At 39.0% G+C, this 24,457-nt stretch overlaps 9 protein-coding genes across 9 annotated transcripts; 3 read left to right on the top strand and 6 right to left on the bottom strand.

The window, feature by feature from the left end:
- Positions 1 to 402: 402 nt before the first annotated feature.
- Positions 403 to 1,763, bottom strand: GGS22DRAFT_178860 (Di-copper centre-containing protein; the record flags this gene model as incomplete). Its single annotated transcript, XM_047963611.1, has 5 exons — positions 403 to 858; positions 912 to 1,227; positions 1,285 to 1,370; positions 1,430 to 1,583; positions 1,636 to 1,763. The coding sequence occupies 5 exons, from the start codon at positions 1,761 to 1,763 to the stop codon at positions 403 to 405; spliced, it is 1,140 nt and encodes a 379-aa protein (XP_047820677.1).
- A 1,409-nt stretch (positions 1,764 to 3,172) lies between these two features.
- GGS22DRAFT_158836 (uncharacterized protein) lies at positions 3,173 to 4,717 on the top strand. Its single transcript, XM_047960698.1, has 3 exons — positions 3,173 to 4,049; positions 4,142 to 4,453; positions 4,525 to 4,717. The coding sequence occupies exons 1-3, from the start codon at positions 3,474 to 3,476 to the stop codon at positions 4,567 to 4,569; spliced, it is 933 nt and encodes a 310-aa protein (XP_047820676.1). The 5' UTR covers positions 3,173 to 3,473; the 3' UTR covers positions 4,570 to 4,717.
- Positions 4,718 to 5,140: 423 nt separating this feature from the next.
- Positions 5,141 to 6,632, top strand: GGS22DRAFT_199174 (uncharacterized protein; the record flags this gene model as incomplete). Its single annotated transcript, XM_047966251.1, has 2 exons — positions 5,141 to 5,747; positions 5,797 to 6,632. The coding sequence occupies 2 exons, from the start codon at positions 5,141 to 5,143 to the stop codon at positions 6,630 to 6,632; spliced, it is 1,443 nt and encodes a 480-aa protein (XP_047820675.1).
- An 88-nt stretch (positions 6,633 to 6,720) lies between these two features.
- Positions 6,721 to 8,979, bottom strand: GGS22DRAFT_158832 (putative MFS monosaccharide transporter). Its single transcript, XM_047960697.1, has 4 exons — positions 8,597 to 8,979; positions 8,476 to 8,503; positions 7,639 to 8,389; positions 6,721 to 7,580 (listed from the first exon to the last, which is right to left on the bottom strand). Exons 1-4 carry the CDS (start codon positions 8,654 to 8,656, stop codon positions 6,902 to 6,904), a joined length of 1,518 nt encoding a protein of 505 aa, XP_047820674.1. The 5' UTR covers positions 8,657 to 8,979; the 3' UTR covers positions 6,721 to 6,901.
- Positions 8,980 to 9,520: 541 nt separating this feature from the next.
- Positions 9,521 to 10,808, bottom strand: GGS22DRAFT_186913 (uncharacterized protein; the record flags this gene model as incomplete). Its single annotated transcript, XM_047964524.1, has 3 exons — positions 9,521 to 10,150; positions 10,372 to 10,544; positions 10,601 to 10,808. 3 exons carry the CDS (start codon positions 10,806 to 10,808, stop codon positions 9,521 to 9,523), a joined length of 1,011 nt encoding a protein of 336 aa, XP_047820673.1.
- A 1,288-nt stretch (positions 10,809 to 12,096) lies between these two features.
- On the bottom strand, positions 12,097 to 12,668 carry GGS22DRAFT_186912 (uncharacterized protein; the record flags this gene model as incomplete). The annotated part of the gene is made up of 3 exons (XM_047964523.1): positions 12,097 to 12,129; positions 12,190 to 12,378; positions 12,453 to 12,668. The coding sequence occupies 3 exons, from the start codon at positions 12,666 to 12,668 to the stop codon at positions 12,097 to 12,099; spliced, it is 438 nt and encodes a 145-aa protein (XP_047820672.1).
- Positions 12,669 to 13,559: 891 nt separating this feature from the next.
- GGS22DRAFT_118342 (uncharacterized protein) lies at positions 13,560 to 15,129 on the top strand. The gene is made up of 2 exons (XM_047958157.1): positions 13,560 to 13,582; positions 13,822 to 15,129. The coding sequence occupies exon 2, from the start codon at positions 13,845 to 13,847 to the stop codon at positions 14,952 to 14,954; it is 1,110 nt and encodes a 369-aa protein (XP_047820671.1). The 5' UTR covers positions 13,560 to 13,582; positions 13,822 to 13,844; the 3' UTR covers positions 14,955 to 15,129.
- Positions 15,130 to 15,303: 174 nt separating this feature from the next.
- On the bottom strand, positions 15,304 to 15,981 carry GGS22DRAFT_186910 (uncharacterized protein; the record flags this gene model as incomplete). The annotated part of the gene is made up of 1 exon (XM_047964522.1): positions 15,304 to 15,981. One exon carries the CDS (start codon positions 15,979 to 15,981, stop codon positions 15,304 to 15,306), a length of 678 nt encoding a protein of 225 aa, XP_047820670.1.
- Positions 15,982 to 16,289: 308 nt separating this feature from the next.
- Positions 16,290 to 17,714, bottom strand: GGS22DRAFT_118298 (uncharacterized protein). The gene is made up of 3 exons (XM_047958156.1): positions 17,519 to 17,714; positions 16,973 to 17,450; positions 16,290 to 16,850 (listed from the first exon to the last, which is right to left on the bottom strand). Exons 1-3 carry the CDS (start codon positions 17,598 to 17,600, stop codon positions 16,598 to 16,600), a joined length of 813 nt encoding a protein of 270 aa, XP_047820669.1. The 5' UTR covers positions 17,601 to 17,714; the 3' UTR covers positions 16,290 to 16,597.
- Positions 17,715 to 24,457: the final 6,743 nt, after the last annotated feature.

Raw genomic sequence — 24,457 nt, 5'->3', positions numbered from 1 at the left:
GAACTATTACGCATTCAACTGTATCGAAGTAGTCGATTGAATCAGATTAATTAATTGATTTAATTCGTTTCGCAAGGGTTCAGATATTAATAATAACTTTAGAAGGCTCTAGCGCTAGCTTTAGGGCTTTTTACATACCTAAAAAGCCACCTATAAGTTATAAGGAGCTAATGCGCTATAAAGCCCATAAGTTATAGGGCTTTCAGCGCCCTATAGCGATGTGACCCACTGTAAGATTCAGGGCACTGTGTGAAATATGTATCAAACTGTACGTTATTACACTGTATTATACTGTATTCATTTCAATACATTAATTGAATTGGCGGGTTGGCGGAATCGGCCTTATGGTCCACTCTAAGATAGCCACTTCATTCAAAGCGACCAAATAACGACCCAGTATACCTATAGATATTCAGTGCACATAAATTTCCCACTTGGATTCATGACATCCGCTATCGTAGCATTGTCCATGACACCAGCCGACCACAGAGTATGGTTCAGCGTCGTAACATTCCCGCCGTCGTTGAAGTAGTCAGTAAACGCCTTATTGACCGTCTTGTTCCCAATGGGGAATGGAAACGGATTCGAACCATTCGATGGAGGGAATCCGGGGAATGGAAAGCTGCCGTTACCACCGAACGGATTTCCGCCGGGGAAGCCAGCACCCGGACCCCCGCCCGGAGCGCCGCCGAAGCCGGGACCAAAGCCAAAGCCAGGGCCTCTTGCCGTATTATTGCCTCCTATTTCAGTCAACCGCGTCGTCAAATTTCGCGATTGCCAATCCCACCATAACTTATCCAAATACCCATGGTGAAGATAGAAGATAGGATCACCAGGCGACGTAAAGGGGTTGATCATCTAGTACCTATGGTGAGTGGATTTTCTTGGTGATTGATTCAGATAAAACTTACGGTGCCCATCACAGCACCATGTCCAGCCCCATGAGGAAGCCCCTCCAGGCAATTCCATGCTTCTACGTACGTCTCTCTTTCAAGACACTTGTCAACATTTTCTTTCGTCGCCATTGAGAGCGCACGGTCGTTAAGGTATCGCGAAAGGCAGTACTCGTCGATCGATAGGTCGGCCTGGAACCGTAGGGTAAGATTGGCAAATGGCCCATCGGCAACACAGTTGCCGGCTCCCGTGCCGTTACCTCCAAATCCTGTTTCGACGTCGAAAAGGGGAGATCCGATAATGTTTCCAATGTCGGCTGGTTCATCCCAGTACCTACAACCACCTATCAGCCCCTATCACCCCTCCATGGGAGATGGTTTTATTGCTTACGGCAGAGGTCCGGTGTAGTTGCACTCCGTCCTAATGACATGTTCGTGCACCTTCATGAAGTATCGGTGGAAAGGCAGGAATGCACCCTAATTAAAGAAGGTTGGAAACGATCGCGGTATACCAGCGGGCCTAGTCTTTTACTCACGACACCATGAACATAATCGGTTTGAGCGATGTGGATATATTGCAGCTCGTCCCACCTATTCTTCGCTCCAACTATGCCGGATCTTGGGGGAGACGATATTAGACACTGGTCTGCCTTCAGGTAGTCCGACTTTTCCGTCGACGTAAGGTTTCGCCTACGGTCACAATGAGCGTCTTGATACAGACTAGAATCAGGGGGATACGAACCATGATACGCGCTTAGATATCACGGCGCATTCATCTTCTTCTTGGCCATTTGAAGCTGAAGATCTGATTGACGAAAGTCCCAATGTCAATGGCACGGCACCAAGCACGAACAGGAAAGGGGCGAGCATCTTGACAAGTTTCGGGGTACTTAGGCTCCGGAAGTCATTCAAACCTCGACAGAGCATGGCTGGTTCTATAATATCGTCTGCGACAGCTAATACCAATAGCCTTATATTTACAATTCATCGTATTCACTATTAAAGTCACGTTGCATTCCAATTACCCGTGCCGAGAGTCCACGTAACCGCAATAAGGACACTTTTAGACAATGCGGGATGGGAGTAGTTGTTCGTATATAAGTTAGTCATGGATGCATGGCTTTATATTATCTCTATCAAGTCTTACGACGGCATTCATCAATTATAACCATCTATAGATAGCCTTCACCCAATGGGCTCTGACCGGGAGATGTTGCGGCTAAGTCCCCAGATTTCGTCGACCAGGGACCGCAACCTTGGGTCTCTCCAAACTAGGACAGGCTGAACTACTGCAGATTCAAATACCGTAAAGGTTGTATTACATTATGTATAATCCCTTTTCCCTAATTGGCTGTTTAGCTGTCCAATTATATCTAACTAGACCAAGTTCTCCCAGTGCTTCTAAAAGTCGCGATTGCCTTTAGCACCAGGAGATCTCTCCTGCTCGTGTCGGATCCTAATAAGCGTACGCCTGAGATACCTACTTGGTAAGTACAGGTAGGTAGGTACCTAGGTACCTAGGTAGTCAAAATAAAGGGATGCAAATAGGGGTAACTAGTGTAACTTTATTTAGAATGATTCGTCCTGAGGTGAGGGAGCTAGTTTGTGTCACCCGAGGAGATGAGAAACTAGCTGTTAAGTTCCGGGTTGTTTATAGAAATCGTGATGTAAGCTTATCACTAAGATCGAACTTCAACTTGATGGTGGCGTCATAAGAATTTCCCTATTGCGCTGTATGGTAGGATGCTCATCATACGACTTGAGTCACCTAACACTCCAGATATAGGTCCTTACTCTCTCTTGTTTTTAAAAGGGGTAATTAACTAAAAGTAAAAGTTAGGTGTTCCATACATACTAGTATTCCTGCTACAAATGGGCTTATACACGTCGCCATTTATTCTAATGTAGGTGCTAGGTACCTACCCACCAACTTAGGTAATTAGCAGGAAATAGTGAGATATATGATCAATCGGCGATAACTTTCCTTTCGAATCGCGTATCGTCGGGTTTAAGAATACAAAGCCTTATCATACTCCGGGTTGAGATGCAGGTAAATGTACCACCAAATCTACTTTTTGGATAGGCGAGTAAAGCTCTATTATCTTGGTCGGAGGATCATTACGTGCAGCGGGTTAGAGCGTTGTTTAGGCAGTCGACATTAGCATTGGTTGGGGTCCATCTTTTTATGATAAATGAGCTGACGACAGGGTTCAAAGTGGCGGTGATTTTGACCTGTCAGAGACGGCTCATATCCGAAAGCGACAGTAACCCCCAGCAACCCTAGCTGTATGATCAATTCAGGCCACACTATTGGCCCGGTCAAGCTCAACATATTCCTCCGCGCCGCGCAGCTATGGGATTCTCTAAGCCCAAAGTCTCGCTCTCGCAGAATTTCCCGTGTCAGTGCATCATATGTTCGAATAAGGGATGGCGTTTTGATTCTCAAGCCATGTTATTCACTTTTATAAATGATTGGAAAGTCGTAAATCTAGTTTGATTCTCGGTACTCAAGGCGCAATTGTTGTTTGGATTTTGTTTTTATCAACATTATTAAAATTTTGGACTTATCTGTTTTCGATCATGGTGGCGTCGACCGCGACTAGAACTTCGGAGAATGTCCTCGCGGCGTTAGCCAAGAAGGTCTACGGTGCCGTAGGGTTTTCCAAAGGCTACAACTTCTGGCTCTGGTTCATTCTTGGCGGTTGCTTTTCCGGTTTCTCCTTTTCGCGGCTGAAATATCTTGACTTCTACAACAGCTTCTGCGGCAGCTCAAACCCAGGCGGTCGTGATCTCGCTGTGCCTGGAGAGTGCTTTTACTATCTAACTCAGAGATACTATGGGGTCGGAATTGTCGCGCACTTAGCTACTATCTTGCCTGCCAGCCTGTTAGCATGCATTCAATTCATCCCGGTGGTTCGACGCAAGGCGATGGGACTGCATCGGATTATTGGCTGGATCACTGTCGCCCTTTCGGTCCCCGGCTCTATTACAGCTTTGATGATTGCGCCACGATCCCAGGGTGGCGGACTCGATACACAATCTATGGTGGCCGTACTCGGTGTTATGTTCCTCTTTTCCCTGACCCGTGGTTGCATTAGCGTGAAGAGGCACAAGATCGCGGAGCATCGGGCCTGGATGTTGCGTGCCTGGGTCTATGTAAGTTTCCCATATTTAATCGGCAAGAATTATTCACAGAAGGGGCTTTTTAGTAAGTGATAAACAAATTGCTAATGCTCTTCTTCGTCTAGGGAGGCTCTATTGTTACCATGAGAGTTATCATGGTCGTGGCTGTTGTAGTCATATCTATGATAGGAGGTTTCTATTATGTCGAGCCCTGTGATAAGATTAATTTTATGCTGAAGGGTGAAAATGCAACTTTGGCGGTGTATCCAGATTGCGCCCCTTTCTTATCAGGGGAAGATCCTGACCGTCATATCGCCGTGCTTGCGTCTGTTTTTCACAGGGAAAATCCGGTGCAAGTCGCTGCAGCGCTAAACCTTGTATTTGGCACGTCAGGGTGGATGGCAATATTTCTGAATACCCTTGGTGTCGAGCTTTATGTGAGTTTTACCCCCTAAAATGACTCATTTCTACCTACAAGTCCTTATCTAACTAACTTTCTATTCGATAGCTTCGCTCAGAACCAGCGCAGCATAGTGCAAAAAAATCGAATTAAGCCGATTATAATCCAGCTTTAGGCCATATACCTACTAGGTAGATAGGAAAGTTGGGTTTCAAGTGTATTTATCGTAGGAAGAAATTCGTGATGCTATTAGAATAAACTGAAGCTAGCGCTTGTTGAATTTATCATTTTTATCCTTGAACGCATACACAACTTCGACTACCTTTTCAGATATGATAAAATCTGTTCATATTTACCTGAAATTACCTACCTACCTAGGTAGTAATAACAGCTAATCGTACAGCTATCTTAAATTGTCTAAGGTTATCTACCTACCTAGGTATTCGACATATCCACCTGGGCACTCAAGTATAGGTAGGTATCTATTCCTCTATAGGTAGGTATGTACCTTCTCAAGACGCCAGTCACATGATATACCTTGGGTACCTAGTAGGTATGTAGTTATCTCTATATTATCACAATATGACACCAGAGCCTTACGAATTTTATGATAATGTCGTAAATATACCTACCTGTGAATTACTTCTTTCTACAGAAAGTAGTATTCCAAAACTGGATTGCTTACCTAGTAGATTAGAAAACGAAACACGACAATCTTAGAGATATGATCTCACTACAAGCTAGGAATAGCGCAAGTGGGCATTGGCTTTCTGGTCATGGGGCTTACTCGGAATTAACTAAGAGCCAATGTAGCTCGGATCCCCGGTTGAGAATACCGGACCCGATATGCGTGGAGCGAAAGACGATGTGGCCGGATATGCCCATGCGGGTTAGACTTCTAGGTCATTGCGAAAGTCAGAACTTCGTTGTCAAGGGAGAATTAACTAACCCTGATGCCTTACAAAGGTTCCTGGATAGTCAAACTAGAGTATCGGGCCAGAAAATGGTGTATCTTGTCGAATCATTCGATCCTCGAATAGTGGAAGTATTGGGCAACCACTTCCAACTACACCCATCCCTTTTCGTGGAACATGCAAAGGTAAAGGCGGATATCGTCCTACTCCCAAGCTCGCTATCAACACGAGATCACATTACTTTGAGATATTTTGAACCCGTTGAGATATACCAAGGTGTTCCAGGATTTCACCAACACTGCCACACCACTGGACGTCATATCAAGGGAACTAGGTCTGGAGATAAGATCCTGCCTGTCGGCATTCTTCGACGAAAATGTTCAGTTTGGAACCGAAATATCAACGGCATTTCAGATAGTAAGTGCTCCACGACTCATCTCCGAACAGAGTGCTGATTTGACTTTAGCTATTGTTCTGTGCGATCCTAAAGTTACGCATCTTGGGACGTTTGGTGACCAAGAGCCAATCCCAATCAATACATGTCCATTCCAAGGTGGATATGTGAACTTCATACCCGAAAAAGATCAGCTGAAGACTTCGATAGGTCCACCTAGGACTTCGATGCTTGAGGATCTGACTTTCTATCTGACAAATCACTTCCATCTCATAGCTGATGATTCCTGCTCGGATGGTATTCAGATATTTATCAACAAGATCATAACAGGACATTACTGGGAATTGGCCAATTTCGCAAACATGAACCTGTCACGAGCTCAAGGAAGACTTTCCAAGCAGTCGGACCTGACTGGCTTCTCCGTGGAAAGGGTCGAAAGAGACTGGAGCGACGCCCAGTCTAGTGAAAAACGTTCGGCGCAATATTGTAGGGATATTGAAAATGTGATGTTGCAACTGAACATTGAGCCTCACACTCCAACATATGCTCGTATCACAGATTGGGCAGACTGTGAAAAAGACTTTCAATTCTTGCTCGCCGAATTTAGAAACTTGCGTCAAATGACGGTATCATTTAATGCTTCCATGACAACGCTCGCTGGTATTGTAGGAAATCACCAGGCCATGACTCAACAGAAACAATCGCTTCTTGAGGCTAAGCGCATGAAGGTCCTCACTTTTCTTGGACTGGTTTTCATCCCCATGACATATGTGTGTTCATTGTTCAGCATGGAAGGCCCCTTTGCCCCGGGTGACAGGCTCTTCTGGGTTTATTTCTTAGTTGCAATACCCCTCGTTGTCTTGGTTTCGCTTGGTCACTGGATATTAGACAGGGGTTATAAGTTCTGACGCTGGCTGTTGGTGTATTCATGGTCTTCTCGGTGCGCAAAAGAACAGTGACATACACGCTATCAAGTTTTACTGATTCCAATTAAGGGGCTTGGCGTATGAGGGTACAACATGGAGCCAGCACTGTTAGCTAGAACACTAGACTAGGTACTAATCTGACGATTAACTCTTCAAAAGACACTACTGGTGGTAGAAATTAGCTACCCAGGTAGGTACACACATCTAATATAGTAGCTCAACTCCTGTATACTCGGGATAGGCAGTCTTTCTTATGACGCAGATCCGTGGCTAGGGGGAATCGTAGACGTAGTCGATGCTGTAGCCTTATTCTCCTCCTTCACAACGCTTGCCGTTTCCTCATCGTGTCCCCCTAAATGCTCCCCATGGATCGGCCCTTCATCAACAAGAACCACCTTATCACCAAAAGCCCGCGCAATTTCCTCAAGAGTCTTCCGGCGCGTTTCTGGGAAGTACAAGTAGGCGAGAATTAGAAAGACCAAAGTGCACCCAACGAAGACGTAATAATAATTTTCGCCGATATTAGCGAACGCGCTGGGTCCGGCCTCCGTAACACCAACGTTGACGATGAAGTGGCCCGCCGCGGCGAGACCCATGACCTTGCTTCGCAGAGCGATAGGTAACACTTCAGCGCCGTAGAGCCACGTCGTACTGTTGATCATCGCATAGTACCACGCCACATACAAGTAAATGCCCAGGACCGCGAAACCCTTGCCAACCCTATTATCGCTGTTCTGGAAAATCCGCTGCATCACCGCGGCGTAAATCATAATCAACGTCAGGCCCAAGGTACCCGATATAATCATCTTCCGGCGTCCCCACTGGTCCGTCAAATACCGCGTCGTGATGCTATTCGAGATAAAAGCCACAGTGCCGTAGACGCCCGCCAGCGCAAGGATCGTCTGCTGCTGTATGCCGAGCGACCGGTAGCTAAAATATGTATCAGACATTGTAAATTACTCAAAAAATAGAGAGCTTTAATACTGACAGCGTAGTTTGGTAGTATTGGATTACGTTTACTCCCGTCAAGCTAGTCATAGTCTGCACGACGATCGAGACGAAAGCGCGACGGCCAAAGAGCGTAAACACCTCGCGGAACGACTTGATCTCGCGCGCCATCTCGAACTCGATCTGCGCGCGCATCAGCGCGAACTCCTCGTGCACTTCATGCGATCCGAGGTCGCGGCGCACTTTCACGAACTCGCGCCTCGCGGCCTCGACTTTCCCGTTGCGAAGAAGCTGGCGCGGAGAGTCTGGCATGAATGTCGATAGCCCCGTGAACATGATCACGCCCCATGGGATCTGGATGCCGAGAGGCAAGCGCCATTGCGTGGAGCCGTACGGGGCGTAGGAGCAGGCGAAGCCGACCCAGTTGGACATCATGGTGCCGAAGGCGATGCCGCAGCCGGAGATACCGCCGATGAGGCCGCGCTGGTCGGGGGCGGAGATCTCGCTGAGGTAGATGGGGACGGTGGCGACCATGCCGCCGACAGCCATGCCGGCGATGGCGCGGCCGGCTAGGAACATGCCGATGTTGACGGAGGCGGTCTGGATGGTGGTGCCGATCGTGACGATGATGCACAGGAGCTGCATAAATCGGATGCGACCCAACTTATCCCCTATGAAAGTCTGGGTGAGCGCGCCGACGGCCTCGCCCGCGATGTACACGGCTACTACCGCACCGGTGAGTCCATTGGAGGGATGGTTCATGTAATCGATCCAACTTTCGTGGGCGATGGCTAATTAGTAAGGAATGGTTAGTGAGTCATTCATGCATAGCGGCGCTTGGACTTTTATCTCCGTCTCTGTAATGTAAGAAGCTTACTCGTAGTAGCGATGCCCGTGTCAAAGCCCTAGAATAAAGTGATTAGAATATTATTAAGTCATTGTACAATCACGATAATTTTCACACGTAGTGAAATGAGTAAATGTAGGTAGATACTCACGAAGAGAAATGTGCCGATGGCGGCGAAGAGCGCGATTCCAATGGAATACCAGCCCGCCATGGCGTTGCTTTTTCTAATTCTTCTTCTAGGACCTTAACTCCGCAGCAAAGTACGTAACGTACAATACCTAGACAAGTACGTGGGGATCTCGAAGTTGGCGATCGGGGAATAGAATCGATCAACAAGAATCAAAGAATGGGGAAGAATAATGCTTTTATTCTATCCTCGCCCCCCAGACCGACTCGGCTACGGTGCTCGGTAGGGCATTCATGGCTGCTGGTCATGGTTTGCAAATGACGCGCATAGCCTGAAATGTCTGCGTTGGGGAGAAGAGCACAGAATAGGACAAAGACCACCCGTGCTTATGGGTTGAAGATCACCCTACACATCGAGAAGAAAGCTTGGAAGTTGGGGAAAGGATGGTCGAGCGTAACCCTTCCCTTGTAACCATGTGCACGTACCCGGCTTCCCTGAATTCCCCGTTGAAGACTGGCCATCAGTGGCTAGATAGAGACGCCTAAGATTGGTGAATGATACGCTGAGCACCAACTCGCATACGTACTCCCGGTCTCGGCAAGCCCCCGACCACTCAGATCCACGACATCGGCTAGGTATTACGCTGCCGACGTGCATCAACGATGAATAATGAGATGGGAGGTAGCGAGATATATTTGCCTACCTAAGATGGTACCTACATACATACAAATCAACCCGTCCGCCCAGTCTTTTTCTCACCGCTTGTAAATTAAAGCAAGTCTCTTGAATTTGTAAAGTACAATCAATACCTATACATAATAAACACCGGCTGGGTAAGGTAACTTTGTCCAACGAAAGACAATATCTCTTTTTTTACTTTCTTTCTTATTAATACATTATAAGTTTTTCTAACGACTCAGCAACATAAACCATCCATGATTCTGCCCTCTATGGCATCTCATGCACCACAGACGTCGCCTCCATCTCCTGCCTAGGAACAGCAGACGGTGTATCGCGAAACTTCTGCTGTTCCAACCCCGCGGCCGCCTCATGGTACGGGATATACGGCGACCCTAGATTACTCTTAACGACACCATCTTGGAACGCAGGCGCTTCGTGTATCTCGTTATTAGGGACTTGGGCGTAATAGCCTGCCTTGGAATACTCTGAAGGTATCATGCTTGGCGAAGCACCACCAGCCGACGGTGGCGGATATTGCGACGAGCCCATCAACTCGGGTTTCGTCGGGTCGACGTCTCCTTGGCCTTTCTCATTCCCACTCGCACTTCCACTTGCACTTCCATCTCCCCGCTTCTTACTTCGTCGGTAGAAAAAGGCGACGGCACCTGCGCCGATCGCTATCCCGACTAGTCCTACGCCGACGCCAACGCCTGCTGAAGCCCCGGTTGATAATCCGGGGGTATGGCCAGATGAAGCGCTAGCAGACGGGGTCGTCGCGCTTGTTGACGCTGCGGCGGGGCTGGTGGTACTGACCCCGGATTGCGTCGAGGACGAAGTTGGGGAACTGGTTGTGGATGTGGAGGTGGAGGTGGAGGTCGGCGAGAGACTAAACGTTTTCTATTTGGTAATTCTTCGGTTAGTCATGCATCCTTCCGTCCAACGATCCGACCGAGAAACCGGGAAAGGCATCGGGTGACTGCTAAGATCAGTTCGGTCTAGCTTTGGACCGAATTCAAGAATCACGCTAAAGACCCGTGTCGGATAAGAGGTCCCGATGCCTTCGTCTACTCCGTCGGATCGTGGTCCCTATTAATGGGTTATATTTGAACTTGACATACCCGACTTCCTTCAGTTGAGTTATACTGAAAACTTGCGCTGTTTGCGCCCACAGCACTGTTAGGCTCGTCGAGTCTTATGTTGAACCAGCACGACGATACGGGCTTGTCTATCTGAAAATTCAGAATTATCGTCGCCGTCGTATTAGGGCCGTTAACATGATCGATCCGTTCCTCTGTATTCTTGTCAGCGGCGTTGCTCACCCAGCCCCCGATGTGCGGCAAAACCCACGTTCAACGGCTCCCTTAGCATTTTTGCAGAACGTGTACATTATCGGCGCAGAAATGTTACCCTCGTATGATGTTATAATTGTATCGCGGTAGTTCCATTGGAGACCATCCTTCGCGGGATATGTGAATTTGTTTACATCGTCCCCGTTAACTCCTGCTATACCCAAAAGACACAGCGCGGTGACCGCCGATCTGAAAGATCGCGTCATGGTGCCCGGCGTTGAATTCGAAGTGGTCTATCGCCGACGTAAATTGGCGAAAGAGACAAGAGGAAGAAGTAGAATCCCCTCGCGTCTCAGGGGGCATGCCAGAGGTTAAAGAAGGATCTAAAAATTCGAAGGAGTCCTACCTAGCGATTGTCGGTTCATATAAATTATCTATACGGAACTTGCATACACCTCTTGGCTTCCCACAAATCATTTCATGATTGGCCGAGTTTCGCCTTTGGGGGCCACGATAGGCACTCTAGGGCTGAAGAAGCCTATTGTAAACCCTTGCTCCTACAGCTCCCATAATTTGCGCAACTAGGCAGCTAGGTCAGTGCAGCTGCGTTGTTCGCGGTAGACCCACGTCCTACAGCGAGAGCGCTGGGACTCTGTGGTCCTACCAGTTCGACCTAAATGAGAACAGAGAATACTTTGAATCCTCCGACCTACCTCTCCAATGAAATCGCTTCGTCTTGAATATCGACGAGTAATACGGGAATTAGTACCCCATCGCTAACGATCCCGTTATGCAGTGAGACGTGCCTGAAACTCAGCCTCAACGTGTATCTAGGACACTTCAAGCAACTGACCTAACAGCCTAAGTTACAGCATCTCAGCTAGGGGCTCGGTCCCGATCCTTCGGTTTACTAGCCCCCAAAATAAACACCTAATCTGCGCTAATCTCAGCGCTCAGCCCTAAAAAGGTACCAGCATCATCTCAGTACAGCGTGCAACGAGCATAGTCCAATCTTTATATCGCCTAATTCCCGATATAACCGCGCTGTACCTGCATCTTATGTTCGTAAACTTGTGTTTCGTGCATATCATCGATGAAGATTCCAAGTTGCATTCATTCTCGCAGCTGCCGAACAGCAATTATTGAACAATATTGTCCATGTTGCGGTAACGGAATCCATGGTGCAGATTGGAGGATCCTTTTAGAATTACGGCGAAGCACATCCAGGGGACCAGTGCTGAGGCACAGCACTAGTTAATATGAAAGTCCAGACGAGCCCGGTTAAGCTTCAATCATGACAAATACAGGTTAGCTTCCGAGGTTATTAGATGATTTTCTTAAATCTTCTACACTTTCTCCCGAATATCGCTTCACGATAATACACACAGTTCTCCATATCCTCATGTTGCATCATAATAAGTTCCCAAAATTGCACCTCGAAGTTCCGCGTGCACCTAACCTATGGCTTACAATATGCCTCAATAGCGGGAAGTCGCATGATTTAGGTCCTCAGAGACCCACCCGAAACACTGAAGGCGCTCAGCTTAAAATCATTTAAGAGTCGGGAAACTTCTCTCCCTGATCCCACTATCAAAACCAGTTAGTTGTCAGTTATTCTACCGTATCTCAAGTTCATTCATCACATACATGCTCGATAATGCAACCATCCTCCCAACGGAATCGATCCACGATCGTACCGAACGTGCTCTGGTAATTCAACCACGACATGTTGCCCTCGATCTTCGTATTCAGCACGGTAATGGACTGGTTTCCCCAGATCGGACCGAGGAAGTCGAGAGCGTTCTGAGCGCCGTTCTGCACCGCGGGGTTGTGGTTCTACATCGACTGTGGTCAGCTCAGTCTAAACTGCGGAGTATTTCACTGCATGCGATGAAGACTTGCGGACGTACAATGTACTCGGGAAGGATATAGTGGAATGCCGCATAAATATCCTTCTTAACCAGAAACAGGTACGCGAATTCGTTGAACCTCGCCTCTGTCACTTCCGCTGGGGGCGCGGGTGTAATACGCGTGCAGAACTGCGAGGTATCCTTTTTGACGCAACTTGGGGCGCCTAGCGCCATCAAGGGCGCTGAAACCACGGTAAAGAATGTCGCTACACGCATTTTGGGGACGAACGGTCTAGGGCGAATAGGTATCCAAAATTCGTCGGCGAATTTCAATCCACCATTGGAGCTATCGATGATTTATATATCAACATAATGCACCAAGATGCTAGGGACAACGGCATTGGCCTCGGCATTGCTTTGCATTAATAAGCATATCGTGATGGACAGGCCAAGTCGACAGAAATCAAGGACTCATCAAGCGGATATTCTTGGTCTTCCAGCTAAGTCAGGTCCAATCTTCAAAAATACCCTTTTTGGTGTTGTGAGTGGCCACAATTGCCGGCGGTATCCTTGCCTAGTTTGATTGGGGAGGTTCTAGATATCTCTTGGTTACAGGCTATCTGGCATACGCTAGCGATGCCAAAGTCGGGACGGTAACCAATCATGGCAGGTATAGAAGCGGAATAGGAAGGTATGAGAACTAAAAGACCATCGTTTCTTGCGACATCGCGGATAGATATCCGGGTCTCCAGTATGTCAGGTACCGGTTCTGTGTTCGGCACGACCGGAAGAATATCAACCTGGAAGTCAACAAGTACTGTTCAGTTATCAGTGTTTTTAGGTTCAATTCCTGCCGGCGCTATTGATATCGCTCTGCCTTGACACATTGTATGGTTAAAATTCGGGTAAGAAATCGATGGTCACCACTCCGTTAAAGTTCGGTGGATAACTGCTAAAGTTCAGGAAGCACAGCGCCTCACAGCGCTGGAGCGCTAGCAGCCTAGGTGCTATGCACTGGAGGTAGTGGAAAGATTGCTGTCAGAAACGCCAACCTTGCAATTTTTTCAACATTGAACAGATGAGCCCCTTTCTTATCAATTCAGTGCTCGAGGCCTAGTTTTTCTAATAAGTGCATTTAGTGAACTTAATCAATGTTATAGGCTCATAGAGCTAAGTAGGTAGCCTTCGAGGTAAGCTTTAGCACTCGCATTCACATCCCATTGTGGTCAAGCCGCCCCAGGGACATAACTCAGAAACCTTCAACGAGCCTCAAGTATAGGTGTCAGACTCAATCATGCGGACGGCAAATAGAATATTATCCAAAGAAGTCTGTTCAAAGCGCCAGCACCAAAGCCATATAAAATAATCGCTACCTACCTACCTAGAACGTAGAAATGTTCTTTCTCACTACTAACCTACCTCACAATAGTAATTACCATAAAAGGGGTTGATATGTGCCTACCCAATCCATTCCTCGCAATGCGCAAATTCCTAAAATTTTTATTCTCCATAGCATTTTCAAAACCCAATCGAGAGAAACCCAAGCCTCCAGAGAACATGTCAGCCTTGCTAGAACTCCCAGTCGACATGGTCCTAGCCATCTCAAAACATCTCGACGTGGAAGACAGGACCTGCCTCGCCCTAACCTGCAAAGACCTGTACTACGTCCTAGGCATCCCGAAAAAGACGCGGTTCGACCGATCCGCGAAAGAGTCTCTCCTCTGCCGGCTAGAAAAGGACGTTCCCGGGGTAGTCTACTGCTACTTCTGCAACAAGATCACGCCTTTCAGCCGGAGATGGATGATGCATATCGGGCATGCCGATACCTCCACATATCGTGCGATAGGGGGCGTATATAGATCTCGTTTAGACGGGTTTCATATCTTCAACTCGGGATTCGTACTGCCTCACCATTGGGCAAGACTTGTGACAAACTACAGAATTATTGGACCTCAGCACGGTTGGCCCCCCTCTTACTTATCCTATCAGTACCCTCGTTATGAAGCTTCAACCCCCTGGCCCCCACAATTCTCGTCCTTATACCATCAAGTAAGATTTCAAGACGATACCTTCTACACATTCCTTGCCCTCGGGGACCTAAAGGAGTCGCCTAATGTATGTGCGAGGGATTCATGGAGGGCTAAATTAATAGGAGATGAGCTTTTCTTATCTTCCAGGCGCAGATGGGTGCACTCACGGGCAGATAGCCAAACCTTGCATGATTACCTTACGAGTGGATTTATTGAAGTGTGTCAGCACGCAGTTATTGACACAGGAAGTTCAAACGGCCTTAACCTACCTACCATCGACGGAAGCCTGTCTAGAAAGTCCGGTCATCGCAGCACAGGGTCATGTCAGTACTGTCTTACGGACTGGGATGCTTCTATGGAATGGATTAGTTCAGTTTACGGGTGGATGATTACCGTTACGACATATCATGACTTTGGCAGTTGCCGTTCGCCCTACCATTGGAAATGGCAAGCCATGACTCTCAGGCGCGAAATAACAGAAAATCGGGATAAGCCTAGCGGTGCCGTGAAAAGCGAATGGCTGAGGAATTAGAGGGGTTGGTGGACCTACTTTTCAAGTGACCGTAGGCAATGTCATGAGAAAGACCCAGACTCAGTATATGAAGAGAGGATGAAGATGTTGTAGGAATACGGTATATATACAAGAAAAGCCCTTTGTCTACTACCTAGTACCAAGCACCCTTCTACACCATCACCCCTCCCACAAGCCAACACCTAACCCAACTAGACCCTTCACAGCCATCAATAGGATTGTCTTAGTTCACCCGGAGGTGGTAAGCCCCGGCATCGCGTCGAGATGCAATCCCTTCGCTGGGGAGACACCCGGCAAAAGCCGAGTGCCCACCCCATCCCCATGGGGTGTAAGGCTGTTCGTCAGCCCTTCACGCCGAGTCCTGCAAGTCGGTACCGACCGAAAGATCTTCGGATTCTTCCTCATGAATCGACTGTGGTAGTTCCTCAGAGAGTCTATCCACTCCAGATGTCACCGCTACATGTACATCTGTGCCGTGCTGCAGCGCCAGACCACGGGCGATTCGATGAGCATCAGCAGAGTTAGTTAGCTGAGCCAACTGATCACTCATCGCAGACAGTGTGCGACAGGTCTCTATGTGATGTTCCGCAGTCCGATCCTTCATCTCGTCCAAGCAGACAGCGGTCATCCTCAACGAATCGAGGATATGGTCGGCACCAATACGCAACATCCTCATCTCAGATTGCAACTCAGATTGAGTGTCAACGAGTCTATCCATCCCCTGTACTAATGAATTAATACGGGAATGATAGTCATGCCGTTGGAGAATTGTCTGTTGTACTTTAGTGCTCCCCTCAATCCTCTCAGCGATTCGTGTCAGAGCCGCCAGTACTGCCAGGTGATCAGGGGACTCGGGGGCTCTGGGTATATTTAAGCCCCTTGCTCTCGGTCGGCCCAAAAAAAGCGAGAACAGGTATCGGATCCAAGACACGATTGAGGGTACAAGTGGGAGAAAAGTGACTAGAAGCGAGGAAAAGATGCCCCATAAAAGGCCTGCGACGACCAATAAATTTGCAAGAATCAACATTGTGTGAAAAGATTTACGAAGAGAAGCGTGAATCAGAAATGAGATTGCTTCGAATGATTTCCTCGATTTGGAGAAGAAAGGAAGAGAAAAGGAACAAGAAGAGAGAGAATGAAAAATATTGTCAACCTACTGATAAAAACTCAGAGTTTCTTGGTCGTGAAGCTCCTTCTTCAGATCAGCGCGCACATAGGGAAATATCGACTTGATGGGGAATATAGATCTAGCAATTCATAAATGTTAAGGGTAAGAGCGTTTAAGGCTCCTGCCAAGGTACTAAGGTACCTAAGTACTTCTAAGGTTACATATATCTAGGTACCTACATGTACGTACCTACTACATATGTAGGCAACCTTGAAGCAATTAGATGCATATAGTCTCTGCACTTGCCAGTGAATCGTGATATCTACCTACCTACTATGTAGGCATCTATCAACCTCTAATTTCCAATTACACCATACCTATGGAACCACTAACTGGACGCTATCATATCAAGCTCCTAGAATCAAAAATTGCTTTGGGCGATTTCTGCAGTGCCTCAGTTGCATTAGTTATGCTCTGGTTCTGTCACACTTTCCTCGCAATATTGCCGCCGATTGATACTGCTCTCCCCTCAACGCTACTCCAGCAGGTGCACGAGGCAAAAAGCAACCACGAGTCCACCCAAAAAGTTTACACGAGAGATCGGCATCCTACCTGCCAGGCTGGGAACAACGGTCTTGCCCTGGCAAGTGTAATTGCCCTTGAAAGAACCATGATATCTCAACGAATTCAAGTAGGCGCAATCATACGTCGAGTCCATAGAGTTCAGGAAGAAACTATCGGTTACGTAAACGTGACCGGATTCTGGAACATCTCCTGATAGGGGGTAGCTGCACACAGGGTTAACAGGTCATCCATGAAAAATTAAGAGGTAGTAAAGGAGAAGGAAGGCGGCGCGAGTCAATTGTATGGGCTACATCATTGGATATTTAGGCAGGAGACAACCACTCACAAGAAGTCAGAATGGAAATTCCCACCCGAGAAAGTAAACCGCGATAGATTGCGTAACCCCCAGTCCCAAAAGCTGGAGCCACCCTGATACTTGATCTTGTACGTGTCCAATAAAGGATTATCCACGATCTCGACAACCGTCCACTGGGGCGCGTCCGTGCCTGTTGGCGGAAGGGATATGGTATGGCCTGGCTTCGGGTCCGGGAGTACGAGCGTCTCGAGATTCGGGTTGCTAGCAATACGAATCTGGTCCGTGATGCGGAGGCCTGTGAGGTTGAGCTCTGCGAAGTTGTTCCTATACAGATTGATGCGGGCCACGGTAGTCAGGTTAGGGAAACCAGTGATGTTGTTGCATCCTGTGATCTCGAGGCTGATCTCGCTTGCATCATTTTTGCCAGTTGGGGCATTTGTGGTGGTAGCAGCTTGTGTGGTGAGAGAAACGGTTGAGGTGACACAAGAGTCCGCGACAGCGAGTCCGACTAATGGAATTAGCAGTGACTCATCCAACAGCTGTTAGTTTTATGGCTTGTATCTGAGGGATACGTACCGCGAAGAATCAGAGCCAAGAAATAAAGGTACGTCTCCATGCTTTTCTCAATCCTCAGCTGGCTGTGCGGCTGGATCCACATTGTAGACTCTGGTATTGATTCAGGACATTGTCTCCGCTGCCACAAAAGGCGGTAACTCGGATACGCCCGTAGCCTCGTGGTGTTTTCGAATAGGTAGATATGTTAGAAAACGTTGACTGTGCTCGATGAAACGGGTGTACGACGGTTACGGATTCGAGCGATGCATATCTTAAGCTAGGTAAATTTGAAAGCGAAAGTCGAGAAGCCCTTCAAGGACATGGACAAATAATGCATCTTATCTACCAGCATTTGTGGGATTTGCACTTGATTGAGTGCGGTTGTATGCCTCCCTTACTTCCCCTAGTTTCCCCACCAAGACTCGATCAGTATGGTGTTGGTTACAGAGAAAATTTATCGTGCAGACAGGTACACCGAAATCGACATGCGGACCTGGTAGCTGGATACATACGGCCAACCAGTCATATTCAAGGACGGTACAAGCTAATTGGGGACTATCAAGCCAAAGAGCGCTGACAGGTGGCCCAGCAGCCCTATCACAGACCATGCCTACGAAATTTCTCTACGAAAGGTTACACGATGACATCGGCGGCGGTATCTCTGTACTTTTATTAGCCAGACGTTGACCGAATGACGGCGGACTATAAGGACAAATCCGCTAACCCGTTAATTCAATTAATATATTAAAAGGTATATTATATAAATATAGTATACGACGAAAATACACTATACTTCGTAATTCAAAGATTAAAAAGCTTATAAACTATAATACGTATAAGTAAATATTTATTAAATAAATATAATAAGTTTTTTTATTTTTATAAAAATATTAAAAAAATAAGTACTTATTTAATAATATTATAATAATTATTAATTAAATTAAACTTTATTATATTTAAGTATTTAATAAATAAGTAAATATATAATCGTTATTTATTATAATATTAAAGGTTATAATAATAAAAATAAATTAATTTAATTATTTTATTATATTATTTAAATTTTTAGTTATATTAAAATAAACGAAAATTTTTATATTCGAACGTAAAGAAAAAATAATTTAATATGTTATTAATTTAAGCCTTAAATTATTATTAATTTAACGATTAATTAAGTAATTTTTCGAAAATAAATAAATAAATAAAAAGTATATCGAATATAAAAATAAAAAACTTTAATAATAATTTTTTAATAATAAAAAAAATAACTTTATAATTAATAAATAAAATACTTATTAATTATTTAATGTTTTTTTTAAAAAATAAAGCTTTATTTAATAAAGTTTTTTCGAACTTAATTTTAATATTTTTTTTTATTAACGTAACTTTTATTTATTTTTATTTTTATTTTTTATAATTATATCTTTATTTTTAACTTAATTTTTTAATAATTATAATTTTTTATTTTATTTCGTATTTATTTAAATAAATAATAAACGATCGTTTATATATTTTTAATTTTTTTATTATTCGTTTTACGTAAATAATAATATAATTTTAATTTATTTCGGTTTAAAATATTTATATATTTTTATATATTATTAAAAACTTTTCGAACGTTATTAAGTATAATTTAAATACGTTTTCGGTAAAAAACACGGTTTTTTTTTATTTTTATAATTTAAAATAATAATTAAAAAATTAAATCGCGGTATATTTTTAACGTTAATAAAAATTTATTAAATAAAATTAATATCGTCGTTTATAATATCGTTATTATTATTATTACCGTAATGTAAAAAAAACACGTTTAAATTAAAGTATATAAAATTTAAAAAATAATTATCGCAATTAATTAAATTTTTTTTAAGTTTAAAATATATAAAATAATATATATAATTTTATATTAAATTAAAAAACGTCGTTTTTAATTAATTATATTTAATTAACTTAAATTTATATAAAAAAAATTATAACTTAATATATTATTATATTTAAATAAGTTTTAATTTTTCCGTTTTATATTTAAATAACTTTATTTACTTATATATATTAAATTTATTTATAATTAAAAATATTAATATTTTATAAAAAACGTAATTAAATAATATAATTTATATTAAGTTTTATTAAAGCTTAATAATATTACGTAATAACGTATTATTAAAAAGAATATTTTAAATATATTATATAAAATTATAAATAAACGAGTTTATAAAAATTAATATATTTATATAATTTTAATATTTAAAATATTAATTAATATAATATTAATATTATAAAAAATCTTTAAAAATGAAATATTTATTTATATAATGTTTATTACTTTTTAAAATAATTAAAACGATATATTAAACTTATTTATTTATATAATACTTTATCGTTTATTAATAAGCTTTTCGTAATATTTAAATTTTAATAATTTCGATCGTTTACGAATATTATATTTAAAAGTTAACGATTTTTTACCGATTTAAGAATTTAAAGCATTACGACTTTTACGTAACTTGTTATTTCGATTTTTTTTTACGTTTATTAATTAAACGATTTTGTTTTTTTAACGCGTTATTAAACCGCTTTTTTCGTTTTTAAAATTAATAATATTAATAAAAAATTAATTAACTTTTCGTTTTTTAACATTTACTTTAAACTTTAACGAATGGTTTTTATAAAGAAATATAAAAAAATTTTCGATAAATACGTAATTATAATTACCATTATATTTTAAAACGGTAATTATAATAACGAGGTTTACATTAATGGTTAAATTTTAATTACTTAAAAAAATTTTATTTTAAATAATTAAACTTTATTGCGATTTTAATAAAGTAACGTTTTAAAAAGATTAAGGTTAACGGGTAATTTTATTAAAAATGTTCCGCGTTTCGTAAAAAACGAATAATATTTTTATATCGACGGTTCGTGTTATATTTATAAAAATAAATAAGTTTTTTTTATTAAACGTAACCGGTTTTTTTTATATAAATTTTTTTAAACTTTTTTCGTTTATATTATTTATTTTTAATTTTAAAGAAAAACTAAGTTATTTTTACCGTAAATTAAAAGTGTAAAAGCTTAGAAACTTGTAATTTACGGCGGGCGATTCGTTAATAAAGTTAATTTATTAACGCATTGTATAAATTACGAGACGCCCGGTTAATATAAAATTTTTTTAAAAAACGTTAACGATAAATTAATAATAAAGATAGTTTAATAAAACTTATAATTTCAAAACGTTTTAAAGTAAAACCTCTCGAATTTTATTATTACGTTATTTTAAAAATCGGTAATAATAAGTTAAGTTAATTTAAAATTTCCTTTCGTAACATTTAACTTCTTATTAACGATAAAATAAAGTTAAAATTTATATACGAATATACCGGTTAACGTCGTATAAATTAACTCTTTTTATTATTTTCGAAAAATAAATTATTTAAATTTTTCACCCGTTTTATAAATGGAAATATAATAAAAGTTAAAATACGAGAAATGTAAAAATTACGAAAATTTATTACGAATTACACGTATAAAAATATATTAATTTATTTTTTATATATAACCACGAAAACTTTAAAAGTATTACTTTTAATATAAAATTTTAATTTATTTTAAAAATTTTTATTTTCCTTAAATAAATTATTAATAATTATTTATTTATACCCGGTAATATTTATTAACGAAATAATAATATAATATTTTCTTATCGATTAAAATTTTTTAATAAATTTAACGTAATAATTATACTTAAAAGTTTTTCGTTAATTAATTTAAAACTAGTTTATAATGTTAATATTAAATTAAATTTATAAAATTAAATGTTATTTTAAAAAAAGGATTAAAATATTATTTTTCTTTAAATAATACTTATAAAAATAATTTTAATTAAATAAACTTAAATTTAATTTACATGTTTTAAAATATTTAATTGCCACGAATGTTATTTTTATTTTATATTCGTGAATATAATATTCGTAAACGTATAAAATAATTTTTAAAATTATTTTATTTTTTTTTTTATTATACGTTAACCCGTTTATTATAACATTTTTAACATATTTCCTTTTAATAACGTACCATTTATTTAATATTTACGTATAAATATTATTCATATAAATTAAAACGTTATTATTTTATTTATTTAACTTATATTTACTCCGCTCGTTATTAGTAAAATTAATTCGAAATTATATATATTAAAAAGAATTAACCGGCCCGTGTTTCGTTATAAAAGATGTACCGGAGTTATAATACGTAATAAACTAAATAATATATAACGAATTTAATAAAAAAGAAATAAATTACGGAATTAATAAATTAACGAGTTTATTACGCTTTTTTTCGTTTTTATATTTATTTTTAACGGAAAAATAATAAAAGTAATAATAAAAAAAACAAGTCGAATAATTTTATTTTAATAATTATAAATAGAAAATGTCGTATAATAAATTAAGGTTATTTTTATAAACTTTTAATAATATATATTAATAATTTTTTTTATATACGTTTAAAAAACTTATAATAAATAATGTTATTTTTACGATTAATTATATTACTTAAATAATACTTAAATAAATAAATAAGTTACTTATAATACGAAATGAATTTATATAAACGATTAATATTATATATAAAAATATTTTATAAATATTAAAAAGCGAGGAAAATTCGATTTTTATTTTAAAACTATCGATTTAAATTTTATTATAAAAAAAGTAAGTTATTTTATATTACGTTTATTTCATTTTATAATTATATCGATATTATTATGTAATTATTTATCGCGCGTTATTATATAACGAATAAAATTATTTATTACTAATTTAATTATATAACGGTTCGTATTCGATGTAAAAATATATATTTTTAATTAAATCCGGTTTAAATAAACTAATAAAAATAATTATATTATATTAATATATAAAATAAATATAAAGGATATATATGGTAAAAAAAAAAATTATAATTAATTATAATATAAAAAAAAATAAGTTTAATTAAAAGATTTAACTTTTTACGAACGATGGTTAAAATCGGTTAAAAAGTTTTATTAATAATTATAATTATAATTAATATATTTTTATATACTTTATAATAATTTAAGATTTAATTTAATTAAATCGTAACGAAAAAAAAAAAAGGGTAAATAAATTAAAGAAGTTCGCCGTATATATTAAAAAAGAAATTTAGGAAAAAAAAAAAAAAAGTAAAAAAAAGTTAAAAAAAAAAGTGTAATATTAAAAGCCCGAAATTACGAAATAATAATTTAAAAATTTCGAAAGTTTTAATTAAGTAATATTATATTCGTACCACGCGGGGATTTTATGTTTATAAGTTAATATTAATAATTAATTCGAATAATAAAAGGAAATTAATAATTATCACTCTTTATTAAAGTTAATATACCACGAATTCGAATTAATTTTCAAGCTTTTAAAAATCGAATTTTTTAATTATAATTAAAAAAAAGTAACTTATAAAAAAAAATCTTATATTTTTTTCGAAGTAAATATAATTTTAATATTAATTTACGCACTTTTTAACGATAATTTTAATGATAAAATTTTCGTAAAAATAAATTAAATATTAATTTTATTAAAGTAAAAATTTACTAGTTTTTCGAAGTAAAATTATTATATATTTTTATTATTAATTATTTAAGCGAAAAATAACTAAAAATTAATATATTAAAATAATCTTTAAAATATAAATTAAAAAAATAAAAAATAACTTATTACGAAAAACTCGATTATAACTTAAAACTCGTAAATATTATATAAAATTATTTTTATAAAAAAAATTATCGCGACGATTTAATTTTAACTTATTTATAATATTAATATAAAATAATAATTAACCGTGTTTTTTTTATTTAAATCCGAATGAAAAATAATATAAAAAAATAAACTAATAATTCACATTAACGATTACGTAACATAATAAAAATAAACCGATTTATTAATAATTACGAATAAACGTTAAATATTTTTAAGGAATTAAAAAAAAATAACGTTCGAAAATATATTTATAAATATATTTATATTCTTATTATAAAAAGTGAATTATATAACGTATATTATTAACGATATCCCGAAGCCGTATAATAACGTCGTAATAATAAACTAAGTAATGAAAAACGAAAAAGTAAAAAGTTTATAATTCCGGGACTAAATTATATATAATTTATAAACGGTTATATAAAATTTCGTTTTATTAAATTTAAAATTTACGTTTATATTAATACGTATTCACGTAAAATCTTTTAATATAATATTAATAAATTTAACTTTTTTCTAATAAACGTGTTAAATTAATATTTATTTTTTATTAAAACGTTAAAGTTTTAATTATAATTTACTTAAATAAATTATAAAATTAAAACGCCGCTTATAATAATAGCGTATTTTTAATTAATTATGCATAATAAACTTATTATAATCGTAAAAAACGCGAACGGTATAAATCGTAAACGAATATAAAACTATATATTTTAAGATTTCTATAAATAAAATATTAATAAATAAAATAAAAAAATCGAATAATAATAAAAGTAATTTTTTCGAAAAATTATACGTTATTAAATTATAAATAAACTAAAACTTACGTTTTATAAATTTATATTAACGTCGTTAAGCATATTTTAAATTTCTCGTTAACACGGATAAATTTAATAAAAACTTAATATTAAATTAAATTACTTTATATATTATATATAAAAATATTTTACGACGAAAAATTGCCGAGTTTATTAAGGATTAAAATATTTATTAAATTTAATATTATTTAAACATAAACCATGTTATTATTAATTAAGTAAATAAAATATAAAATAATCTTGGAAATATTAACGTATTCGATTATAAATAAAATATTAAAAACGATTTAAAACTAAAAAAACTAGTGGAATAATTAAACGTTTTATTATATAAATATAATTTCGATAATTTTCTTACGCTAAAAATG

The sequence above is a fragment of the Annulohypoxylon maeteangense genome, assembly GCF_022496945.1.
Source record: "Annulohypoxylon maeteangense strain CBS 123835 unplaced genomic scaffold GGS22scaffold_5, whole genome shotgun sequence".
In the NCBI taxonomy this organism is placed as follows: Eukaryota; Fungi; Ascomycota; class Sordariomycetes; order Xylariales; family Hypoxylaceae; genus Annulohypoxylon; species Annulohypoxylon maeteangense.
Note: the sequence above shows the minus strand (reverse complement) of the source record. Positions and strands in the feature narration are given on the sequence as shown.

Coding starts and splice junctions, on each gene's coding strand:
- GGS22DRAFT_158836 (XM_047960698.1), top strand. CDS start 3,474: ATGGTGGCGTCGACCGCGACTAGAACTTCGGAGAATGTCCTCGCGGCG. Junction 4,050..4,141: donor TGTTGCGTGCCTGGGTCTAT/GTAAGTTTCCCA, acceptor TTCTTCGTCTAG/GGAGGCTCTATTGTTACCAT. Junction 4,454..4,524: donor CCCTTGGTGTCGAGCTTTAT/GTGAGTTTTACC, acceptor TCTATTCGATAG/CTTCGCTCAGAACCAGCGCA.
- GGS22DRAFT_158832 (XM_047960697.1), bottom strand. CDS start 8,656: ATGGCGGGCTGGTATTCCATTGGAATCGCGCTCTTCGCCGCCATCGGC. Junction 8,390..8,475: donor CACGGGCATCGCTACTACGA/GTAAGCTTCTTA, acceptor CTTACTAATTAG/CCATCGCCCACGAAAGTTGG. Junction 7,581..7,638: donor CAATACTACCAAACTACGCT/GTCAGTATTAAA, acceptor TACATATTTTAG/CTACCGGTCGCTCGGCATAC.
- GGS22DRAFT_118342 (XM_047958157.1), top strand. CDS start 13,845: ATGTGCCTACCCAATCCATTCCTCGCAATGCGCAAATTCCTAAAATTT.
- GGS22DRAFT_118298 (XM_047958156.1), bottom strand. CDS start 17,600: ATGTGGATCCAGCCGCACAGCCAGCTGAGGATTGAGAAAAGCATGGAG. Junction 17,451..17,518: donor CTTGGCTCTGATTCTTCGCG/GTACGTATCCCT, acceptor TAATTCCATTAG/TCGGACTCGCTGTCGCGGAC. Junction 16,851..16,972: donor AATTTCCATTCTGACTTCTT/GTGAGTGGTTGT, acceptor CCCTGTGTGCAG/CTACCCCCTATCAGGAGATG.